This window comes from Protopterus annectens, chromosome 6.part1, assembly GCF_019279795.1.
Source record: "Protopterus annectens isolate FY-2018-M chromosome 6.part1, PAN1.0, whole genome shotgun sequence".
Classification (NCBI taxonomy): Eukaryota; Metazoa; Chordata; order Ceratodontiformes; family Protopteridae; genus Protopterus; species Protopterus annectens.
The window spans coordinates 520,231,016-520,243,432 of NC_056738.1; the positions used below are offsets into that span (position 1 = coordinate 520,231,016).

Genomic DNA, 12,417 nt, shown 5'->3' on the forward strand with positions numbered 1-12,417 from the left:
CTAGCAGCTGTAGTGCTTGAAGAGCCAGGGAGGGTTGGGAAGGTGTAGCTTTGCCAGCTCACCCCTTCTGAGACTTCTGGGATTCCTGCCTGTGACAGGGACACATCTCTGCTGATGGGGGTAGTGCCATCATCACAGGGAAAATTGGCTTTGAGTATGGTGGGGGGTGGGGGGTGATGCATGTGACTTCATTAGCTCTGCCCAGTTAGAACATAATAAAAAATCCTATTACAAGCACGACCAGCATATATGATAATGCAAGCTGCTCGGCTCCACTTCTCTTTTCAGCCCACTATTGTCTGGGAGTCATCAGTAGCCTAGTACCAGTCATACCCATCTGTTCTAGTTTTGTCCAGAGCTGATTGTAGGAGGTCATCACCCTGGCCATTAAGGGTTTCTGCTTGTCCATCTCCCTGGTCTCCAGAGCATCCCTGATGCACTTGAGCTCTCTATTGCCAATTTCTGGTTATTTGACCATTCCACATATAGTTGTGTGTATGCTGTTTGGTGAGTGGATATCCTAACCCTTCCTGTTGCCTTGTGTTGATTGACTTCTGACCGGTGTCAGTCTTGCAATGGACTGAGCTCCCTCATTTCCATCAGCATGGTGAGCTAGTTTATTTCCACCCTTCTCTGCCCCTTGGATACTTCAGCGCATAGGTTGTTAGCTGATCCCAGATTGGCTAGGTCGCAAGGCTTTATCCCAGTGCAGCATGGAACTGGCTTTGTACTATGTCATAACAGAAACAGAGTCATTTTTTACTCTTATTAACAAAAATTAGTAAAGTAAAAAAAAGAAAAAAAAAGTGGTCAAACTCCATTGACAGTGTTAAATAAAATATCAGTGATCTTTAATTCATAGACCATCACAAGTGTTTTGAATATGAATGTTGGCATTCTGCCATTTAGAGTGCCTAATTTGAATTGTCTTAGGTAATGAAATGCAACTCCATTGCTATTTATTCTGTATTAAATAATGTGTTGCTTTTTTGTGCAGATAAACTTCAGAGTAATTTAGCCAACATTGTTCCTGATAATGTTTTGCAGGTATGAAAGTTTTGAAGAAACTGATGGTTGTGCTGAGAAATTCCATTATGGGACCCATTACTCAAATGCTGCTGGTGTAATGCACTACATGATACGAGTCGAACCTTTCACCACACTACACATCCAGCTGCAAAGTAACAGGTTTGTAAGGCTTTTCCCTTCATCCAAGCTCAGAATACGAGAACAGTACAGAATCCTTTTATGTATTAGAGCAAGTACTTACTAAAAAGGTATGCCTTCCTTCTATGTATCCAATTAATGATCAACATAAACCACCCCATTTTATGTCCAAGTTAAACATTACTCTTTACTTTAACGCAGTACATTGAACTTTAGATCAGTATCTAGTGATCTGTTCTGTATGTATGTATGTATGTATATATATATATATATATATATATATATCTGTTCTGTGTGTATGTGTATATATATATATATATATATATATATATATATATATATATATATATACACACACACACACACACACACACACACACACACATAAAGGGCTGTTGAACACTACATATCCAGCGGTAGAGAAGCAGATTAATTCACATCACAGTTCTTTTCTCCACAAATCCAAATGTACAGTAACAAGCAACTAACACTTTACTTTATATCCAACTGCATAACAGCAACGTATGATTTTGTAATGCCAAGAATCCCTTTTCACCCTTAGTGAAATTGTCCTGTGAACAGATATGCAACTAATTAGTGTCCCTTATCTACACACTCCTCTGTAAAGATGTGATTCCTTTTTCACATGTGTATTCTTTTGCATAATAATGTATTTACACTATCCAAAGAGTAGCATGTAATTAGTAGATTTCCTCCCAGTTTTTATCCTTGTATTCAGTAGTTGTCCAGATTACACTTGCTGTCTCTATTGGCAGTACTGAGGCTGAGTGTTTCAGATCTCTGCTTCACAGTTGCAGAGTATGGGGCTCAGTCTTAACATCCAGTTACTGTTTATATGGAGATTGCATATTCCTCCCCATGTTTGTATGTGTTTTCTCCAGATATTCCAGTTTCCTCCTACTTTTCTAAGTATGCTTTGTTGACTGACTGCACTAAATTGTCCATATATCCTTGAGCTGCTGGCCAACTTTTTGCCTGAAAATGCATTAGGATAGACCATCTCACTAAGCAAACAGATGAAAAGTGAATAAGGAAATAAATAAATTAAATAAATAAATAACCTTTTGCCATCTTTATCATACAAACAGATTACCATGTGACAAACATAGGATAAATGTTTGCCCTTTATCCCTAACAGGTAATGGAGTGTTCTCAGATTCCATTGTGTCTTCTGCTGTTTTCTGTTAATACTAAGAAAACTGTGGGGGAGGTAACAGAAAATGGGGTAGATAGTTGCATGGATAGTACCAGAAAAAAACATTAAAAAAAAAGTTCTTTCCTTTCCATGTGTTCCTAGTTAGAGTATGTTTTCCCCATACAGTGTGTTAGTTGCCGGTGTACAGTACTTGTATATTCAAGGTTTTATGTTATGTTGATAGCTGGATGGGAAGATTTAAGTAGAAAACTTCCACCAAAAATATTGTATTGCAGTATTCAGCCACTGTGTACACAAGTTCCAAAATTCCCTGTAATTCTCCCCTGGCTGTGAATTAACAGAATCAGGTAACATTACTGTTTCCCCTCAATTCGCATTCATCCTTATCCATTCACTACATATCCAGCTGTTTGTCAAATTTCTTTGATTGCTGCTTATCTAGTTACAGAATATAAAGTATTCTGACCTTTTTTTTTTTAAGCTGCACTTTCAGCAGGACCAAGCCCAATGTCTCCTGTACTTCCATGTAATCGCCCATTTGTTCTGCATTCTCAAGAGCTGTGAATTCCAAGTGAGGTAAGAATCAGATGTTCTTCGTGTTTCACTGTTGCAGTCATCACCTGTGGATTATCCCTGCTGTGGTAGCCCTTGGCCAGCCTGAATACCAGAGTCAATGTTTTTGTGTCCCGGCTATCGTCGCCTGTAGTCTGACGTCAGGTCATCAGTGCTATAAAGCAAGGCAGCCAACATCATTACATCAGTCTTTCTTGCCGTGGAGCCCATAGCAGAAGCAGTTTGCACGAGTGCCGGTCGGTCGCTACCAGAAGTTGAATTTCAGCAGAAAACATATAAAGCTAAGTACCCCTTTGGGGACCCTTTTTTCTTGCTCTAACCGATGTCTGAAAAAGTTAACAATCGTCTCACCTGTGGAAAGCAGATCCCACACCGAAACTTTCATTCTTACTGTATCACTTGTTTAGGCCCAGAAAACAATGTCCCTGGTTCTGTGCCCTCTTTAATGAAGAACCATTCACCATAGATCTCTTTTTGTAGACAATTATTTTTGTGTTCAGTCTTCAAATTCCAAAATGGTGTCTGTCAGCCAACAATCTGTCGACATTCCGAAAAAACGTAGAGATAAAGATTGAGACAGGCCACAAAAGGCTAAGCCTTCCGACAGTGCTACCGCTAAGCAAGTAGTCAGTTCTCTGGAATTCAGTGAGGCACTTTCGCAGTCCCTGATGCCCAACTCGCTTCCAACGCAGGCCTCTGCCGAGCTCTGCCGAGACCCTTTCGGAATCCAGTATGCTGCAGAGAAATCCACTTAGTCTTCTGAGCCTTTGGCTGTCTCTATCTTGGTTGGATCCAGAGCCGCGACACAGACACCGACTTCTTTGGAGGCCTTTTGCACTACCGATTCTAGACAAAAAATAACGTCTTCGCATCCGACTACTGCTTCTCAGAGACTGACGGATTCTCCCAGGCCTAGTAGCCAGGCCACTCCTAGGAAATCTGCTTCTAGCCACCATCTTGCTACTGCTCCCCCACCCCAAGCTCAAATGCTTAAAATGGCGGAGGATCTCATCTCCCTTATCCGAGGTACTTAGGCCCCCACTCTAAAAAGGAAAAGGCATTCTTCTCCAGAAATTGACAGACCAAGAGTCTGAGGAATCTGATTATTCTGCTTTTGAAGAGGAACAACATTCCTTAACTGTTTATGAAGATTCAGATGCAGAGGAATCCATCCCTTCTGCCTCCCCTCCAGAGGACCTCTCCTTTGGGGAGACCCTTCACTCCCTCAGGGAACATTTTCAGTGGGAATCTCAAGACTTCCCACAGTCAAAGAAATGACCTAGAGAGTTTCTAGACCTGCCTCAGTACAGACCCTGGGCCATCCCACCTATTTTGGAAGTGGTGGATGCTATTTCCCATGAATTCAGCTTAACCCCTGATGCCCTGCCTCCTGCTCCAACTAAACCTGTCAGGTACTACATAGTACCGGATTCTCACAAATACCTGTATAGGAATCCTGCTGCAGACCCTGAGGTCATTACACAGGGACCCAAAGGAGCTAAGACTAGTTCTGCCAAGAATCCTCTTCCTTCTGACAAAGACTCCAGAGCTCTGGACAGATGGGGTAAGAAAGTATACACCTCTGCAACCTTAGCTATCAGAGCACTCAGTTTTCAGTTCCATGTGTTAAAATATCAACAGCACACTTTGGAACAACTAAAACAGAAGTCTGCTACCTCTCCTGATGGTGCCACCTCAAAAGAGCTGACAGAATTACTACACTCTACTTGTCAAGTGGCCATACACTCATTATATTGTGGATATGACGCCTGTAGAAACCTCTGCCAGGGCAGCAGTGACCGGATCTGTTATTAGAAGACATGCATGGCTGAAGGAACTACCTCTCCCTGATCATGTCAAGTCTAAACTTATTTATGCACCCCTAGATAAGGAATGCTTTTTTGGGGGAAAAAGAAGAAGAGGTGCTTAAAAAGATGGAAGACAAAGCAAAATCTATGCAAACAGTAAAAGATTTCTTTCAAGTTCAACCTCCCAGATTCAGCAGGAACTTTCCCTGTAAGCACTGTGCCCTCCCTGCACCTAGCAGACAGGGCCAAGGTAAGCCCTGCAGGGACATGCCATCCAGGCCCCTATCCCAGGGCCAGCAAAGAAGCAAACAATGGACCACTTCCGTCTCTAAGGCAGGGAGTTCTAAGCCAAGCTTCTATGGCAAGCATTCACAAGGATTCTTCCTCCCCCCTCTACCCTCATTTCACTCATCAAAAACTAGGAGGAAGGATCACCCTCTTTAAGGACAATTGGGTCTCTATAACCAAGGACCAATGGGTCTTAAAAATAATTTCTCAGGGATACAGATTCTACTTCAGCAAACTCCCTGTTCCAAGAGGGTACCCAGACCTCCCCCCCAAACCAATGGGCAGAGGCATTTAAACAGGTCCAAACTCTAATATCACAGGGGGCAGTAGAACCTGTCCCTCCAGATCAAGCAGGAAAAGGTTTTTACTCCAGACTGTTCCTTGTTCCCAGAAAAGAGGGCACTTGGCACCCCATCCTGGATCTATCCAAACTGAACACCTCCTTGGTGGTCCCCAGATTCAAAATGCTAACCTTGCAGCAGCTCCTGCCTATGCTCTCACAAAATGCTTGGCTTGTGACACTAGACCTAAAATATGCCTACCTCCACATCCCCATTAGGGAATTGTGCAGAAAATTCCTGCACTTCAGAGCAGGCTATCAACGCTTTCAGTTTTCTGCACTGCCCTTTGGCTTATCGACTGCTCCCAGAGTATTCACCAAATGCTTGGCCCCGGCTATAGCATTCTGCAGACAGAGAAATATACAGATTAACCCTAAGTGCCTCATTCAGGCAGACAGCAAAGAAAAGTTGCTCCAGGGCCTTCTGTTTGTCAAATCACTCCTAACTTCCCTAGGGTTCGCCATCAACGAGAAAAAATCAAAGCAAAACCCCACCAGAAAAATTGTTTTCCTGGGAGCTGTGCTAGGCACAGCAACCCAACTGGCCTACCTGTCCTCAGAAAAGCAGAGCTTCCTGCCTCTCTACTTCACCCAGCTGGCTTCCAGAAGTCACCTCACTGCGAGGAAGTTCCTGCAAGCCCTGGAATACATGGCATCTTGCATCCTTCTCATCCCTCTCACCAGGCTTCACATGAGAAAACTTCAGTGGTACTTAAAAAAAACCTTTGGCATCAGCAGTCTCAGTCACTAGAGACCACTCTCCCTCTGATCCCTCGTGTAAGGGCCAAATTTCTCTGGTGGGCAGAGGCCTGTGCCATGAACAAGGGTCTTCCCTTCATCCCCCACCCTTTCAGCCAGACCATCACCACCGATGCCTCAGACATTGCTTGGGGTGCCCACCTAGCAGGCAGGTGTACCCAATGCCTTTGGAATGCCCAGCAACTTCACTTGCACATCAACCAGAAAAAAATGATGGCAGTGCAAAAGGCTCTGACTTCCTTCCAACCCCATCTCAGGCCAGGGGTCCTCCTTATAAAAACAGACAACACCACAGTAATGTGGCACATCAACAAGCAGGGGGGCACCCAGTCTTACTTCCTGTGTGGGTTAGCCATGAGTCTCTGGCTTACAGCCACCTCCATGGGGCTGCACCTAATTGCCCAATACTTACCAGGGATCAACAACACACTGGCGGACCACCTAAGCAGAAACTTACTGGACCCCCACGAATGGCAGCTCCACAGAGAAATCTTTCTGCAGATCACCCAGGAGTGGGGGACCCCAGAAGTGGACCTCTTTGCCTCACACCTCAACCACCAGCTGTATAAGTTCTGTACCAGGGAGTATCACCTCCTAGCATGGAAGGTGGATGCCTTGACCTTCCCCTGGAGCTCCCTCTTTGTGTATACATACCCTCTTCTGTCCCTTATTCCCAAGGTTCTGATCAAAATAAGAGGAGAGACCAAATGCCATCCTCATTGCTCCAGATTGGCCCAGACAGCATTGGTACCCCTTGTTCCGCAGTCTGACCTTACATCTCTCAAAGATACTTCTCCTTATGTCAGACGTCTTGACCCAGGAGATGGGGAAGTTACTGCATCCAGACCTACAGACTCTCAAACTTTCAGCATGGCTTATACACTAAAAACTAGCAAGGAGTCCCTGCTAAGCAAACAGGTCCTGGACATCATCACAGACGCCAGAAGGCCCAGCACAAGAAAATCATATGCAGGAAAATGGAAAAGATTCTGCTACTGGAAACAATCAAAAGGGGGCAGTACCTCCCAACCTTCCATCCCTGTCATCCTGGATTACCTAGCAGAGTTGCTCAATAGTGACCTGTCTTTCTCCTGTATTAAAATTCATGCCTCTGCCATCTCTGCCCATTATGATTCAGACCCACTGCTCTTCTCTCATCCTTTGATTAAGCAATTACTCAGAGAGGCTTCTAATATCAGGCCTGCCAGGAGGCCTCCGACACCACCCTGGGACCTGAATTGTGTTAGAGAAACTAACCTTGCCTCTTTTCGAACCTGCCTGTTCAACAGAATTGAAATACCTCTCTTGGAAGACTGCCTTCCTACTAGCTATCACCTCAGCCAGAAGGGTCTCGGAACTTCAAGCTCTCACGGCTTTCGAGCCCTTCATAATTTTCCATGCAGACAGAGTCTCCCTGAGGAGTAACCCCTCCTTTATGCCCAAGGTGGTATCTGATGTGACCCTTAACCAGGCCATACACCTTCCCACCTTCTTTACCAACCCTCAAAACAAGGGGGAAAGAATTCTACACTCACTAGACATGCACAGACAACTCAGATACTCTCTGGACCATATTAAGCCATTCAGAAAAACAGACCAGCTTCTTGTAGGCTTTGCCCCAGGGGCAGATGGGAAGTCCATTTCCAAACCATTTACAAATGGATTTCACACTGTATCCATTTTTGCTACAGACTACATGGGAAACCCATCCCTAAGTCTGTCCATACCCACTCTACTAGGGGCAACCTCCACTTCCACTGCCTTCCTTAGAGGAGTAACTACCAGGGACATCTTGGAAATCAGCCACCTGGACCTCTGTCCATGCCTTTACAAAGCATTACCACCTACCTCTCTTTTCTAAGTCTAGGGCAGAGTTTGCCTCTGCAATTCTGCAGGGCCTCCTGACCTATACCTAGGACTCAACCTAACTTTACACCCTTTTCCTCAGCTTTGGGAATCCTCCCACAGGTGATGACTGCAGCAGTGAAACATGAAGAACATACAACAGTTGTGTACACTTACCATAAATGTAGATGTTCAAGTGTATTCACTGTTGCAGTCTTGGTTTCCCTCCCTCCATACCACATTTAACATATTCCCTTAGGGGGGCACAAGCTTCCCAAGGTGGCTTTTAGCCATCAGGAACACGTCTCTCTTTTCCTTTGTGCTTCTGATTGGTTAGGGCAAGAAAAACTTAAGTAATGACGTTGGCTGCCTTGCTTTATAGCACTGACTACCTGACATCAGACTACAGGTGACAGCAGCCGGAGTACAAAAACATTGACTCTGGTATTCGGGCCAGCCGAGGGCTACCACAGCAGGGGTAACCCACAGGTGATGACTGCAACTGTGAATACATTCGAAGATCTACATTTATGGTAAGTGTTCACAACTGTACTTTCTTTCCTGCCTAGGAATCCAATGTGAGCTTGCCTAAATGTGGCAAGAGTTGGGTGTTAGGGTGCGGGCCAACTTGCTGATCCTGGGCTTTACATACTCTCTCCCTGCAGTCTCTCTTCTGAGCATTCAAAGCTTCACTTTAGTTGCCCTCAATGCAGAAGTGTGCCTCTGCATGCTGAATTCCCCTCAGGTTACTGACTTGCACACAACAGTGTGGGCTCATTAGACTTGAAGTCAGTTGTATAAATACCTAATGTTACCACTAGGTGTTACCCATGTAGGAAGCCAGAACGGACTCCCTCCCAGGATATGCAAGTTGACAGTGACCACTCATTCCCATCCTCCCTGCCACCTTGCCAGTACCAACAGGCATCAGAACCTTTAATACATGCAGTGTAGTCAGGGCTTTATTCCTGTACATCTCAGAGCTGGCTGTAGTCAAGGTGTCATTCCTCTACATCCCATAGCTGACTGTATTCTGCACTTGTTAATCCCCATGTGAATTTAGCTACTGAACATGTACATATACATATACAAGTTTGTCATTTTACTTGTTGGCACTTATTCATTAGTCAAATGTTTGGTATATTGTCCCATTCCCTTCATTGCATTTCAAATTACACAATAACATTTACTTTTCAAGTATGTGACTTCCTAACGCATTCAGCTACAGAGTAACTGATGCACAATATTCTTTGCCCTCAATGTATATTCAGCTGAGTAAATGCTTCTGCAGATTAATAGCAGCCTCATTCACTTCTTTTCCAAACAGTGTATTCTTTTATGTCACTAGTGATCAATCCATTCGGATTTGCTAATCACTGTGTCAACCTGTGAATATGTCTGCACAATTCCTAGCTCTGTTGTTTGGATATGTGTGCACATGTGAATTGTAGTCCTCCTTTAATGTAGCTGAGTCGGCCCCCCCCCCTCCCCCCAGCAAAATGAAAAAAAAAAACTTGTAGCACTCATAAGCATGAGATAATGCAGTGACTTCCATGAGCTAATTAAAAAAAAAAAATCTTCATACTATACGGCCTCCTGGGAGTTGTATTGGTTTCCCATGGGAGTGTGGCCTAATGGTTAAGGTGTTTGCCTTATAAACACAAGGTGCATGGTTTGAGTCTCACAAGGGATAATTGGCTAGGCTTAAAATGGCTCGCAAGGGCAGTTAGCTTAGTACTAACCTATGAACCTATGATAGGTGATAACCACAACTGGACAGGTTAGGAAAAACACTATAGCGCTCAAGGCAAGTTACAAATGTTGGCAGAGACAGCTTCTCATTTTGCTGCATATGTACTGCTCATCATTGTGCATTGGGGAACTTCTAACTCAGGTCCAGAAATGACAGGGAGTATCTTATAAAACAAGCCTCCAGGCAGTAAAAACAGGTGGGACAAAGCTGTGCACTTACAGAACCAGAAAAAAAAATCTCAGAGATAGAAAATATGCAGCACACACTGACAAACTTCCTGATAGTATATCCATCCATTTGTTGGTTTCTCTCAAAACCTAAACAATCTGTTGCGTATTTTCTACTCAGCCATATATCAAGTGTAGCATTTCGGATAGTATACATTAAGCAGAGGTAATAGCATTACCATTGCTGCAGTATGGCTTACTAGTTACATGCACAGCTCACTTATCCCTAAATTAATGGCCATGTTGCAGTGCCCAGTCCTTTTACTGTATTTCCAGTACAAGCAACTAAGTACTGTTTTCCTTCATTGCATATATTTTTACAAAACAACTGCAAAAATACTGTTTTTGTCATTACATACATTACCAGCCTCAGTGTAACAGAGTCTGATGGCTATTCCCTTGAGTACTTACATAACTAAAGAGAAACTGATGTGTTGTGCCTTCACTCCTCACTGCACATTTGGTTATTAGATGTGGAGATTCTTTTAAGTGCTGCCCCAGCTGTGAAGTGGAAAGTAAGCACACAAGTATACATTACTATTTATGTATTTGCTGAGTCACATATAAAAAGTACATTTTCATCCACCATACAGTGATAACCATTTGCTAAAATGTCTGTTTTTTTATACATATCCTTCTGCAGTAGGTAGAGAATCCATTTTTCCCTTCACCGCACATTTAACTACGTTCAATTCTGATAACGTTTGTTTAATTATATAAACAACAAGAAAAACAAATGAAGACACGTTCCAACTGTTTATTGAAACAAAAATATAAGTGCAAAGCTTTTGGGTTCTACCCTTCTTCAGTGCTAACAAGTAATTAAGTCATCCAATTTATGGTAAAGCAAAACTAATCACATGACACAGCCATCCAATAAAAATATGAAATCTAAATGTACAATTAAAACTATAAATAAATCATTTCAATGGTAATACATTTCCTTCTTAACCAAAACAAGTTTTAGACCGATTGCACTATTTAATCCAGGAAACACATCAGCTTTAAGTCTTAAAATCCATTTGTATTCACTATTTTCCAAAATATTATTCATATCGCCAACTCTAATACTCTTGTAAACAACATTAATAACTCTAAACTTGAACTGGAATCAGTGTCCAGAACATGTTTTGGTAGTGCATTTTTCCAAATATTCCTATGTATATCGACCGTATGCTCAATAATATGATCTTTAAATTATGACTACACTTGCCAATGTAAAAACAAGGGCATTTTGAGGATGTTCCTAGATAGACAACATAAGCAGTATTACAAGTAGCGTGACGGTATAACCTATATAATTTCCATGTTACTGGATGTAAAAAGGTTGTGCTATTAATATATTTACAGCAGCTACAGTTATGACAAGGAAATGTCCCCAGCCTATTATTAACCCTACCATCTTTCTATACTTTTAGATCTTTATAACACAGTCTCCTTTTTAAATTCTTACACTTCTGTAAGCAGAACTAGGTTCATCGTCTATCAAAGACTTCAACTCGGGCATAGTTGTCAGAATTTTCCATTTTTTCTATATTACTTTTATGGCATAAATTAGTCCTCCTATTAAATGGGGTCATATATCTAATTTTATTCTTCAATAATAAATCTCTATTAGTATCTAAATTATTATTTCTTGCTCCACTGAAAAAGGTTTTGTCACTCCCCCTCTATAATTGATTACTCCACCCATAATTTCCTGTACTACTACTACTACTACTACCTCATTATATCTTCTTTCCTGGAATTCCATAGCCATTTCGTTCATTTCTTCCCTGCACTTAATTTTATCGTATTCATCGTATTCAGTCTACTGATCCTGGCATATTGGCCTTTAATTATTCCTTTAAAGACGTGACGCATGCATGTTTCTTCTATGAGAATATCTGTTTGCATGCACCTTCTTCTTATAAGCACTAGTGTTTGACTCCCATGCTCTTAATTAATTGCACATCCAAATAAGTAATCCATTCAGTAGTGCAATTTGTTTTAAATCTTAAAAAGTCAGTGGTGCTATCTAAGTATTCCACATACCTTTTCAAAGTTTCTTCATTTCCTTCCCATATTAAAAAACAATAATCTACAAACCACTTCTATAATAAAACATTTGCATTCAAGGGATTTCTTTCACTGTATGTAAATTTATTCTCCCACTGATTCAATACTACATTTATATAGGTATTTGCCATGGGGGTACCCATGGCCACATCAGCAACCTGCAAATACAGTTGTCCCTCAGAAATACATTTTTTGTAAGCACCATTTCAATCAACTGACAAATATTTTCAATATTCTTTTCTAACATATCAGTGTTAGTACAAAGAAAATCATGTAGGGCATTCAACCCATAATCATTTGGAATCACTGTAAAGAGTGAATTAATATCAAGTGTAACTAATAAAAAGTCATCGACCACATTATTAGTATATCAGCCCTAAAACTTTGACAAAAAAATCACCTGAGTCCTTAATATAACTGCG

The 12,417-nt window shown here is 42.0% G+C and overlaps 1 protein-coding gene across 1 annotated transcript in view; it reads left to right on the top strand.

Annotated features, from left to right (window-relative positions):
• Positions 1 to 12,417, top strand: part of NBEAL1 (neurobeachin like 1) — a 2,263,075-nt gene that overhangs the window by 1,644,824 nt on the left and 605,834 nt on the right. Inside the window, exon 44 of the mRNA XM_044075407.1 lies at positions 1,048 to 1,188. Coding sequence (XP_043931342.1) covers positions 1,048 to 1,188 — 141 coding nt within the window. The remainder of the gene's footprint in view (positions 1 to 1,047; positions 1,189 to 12,417) is intronic.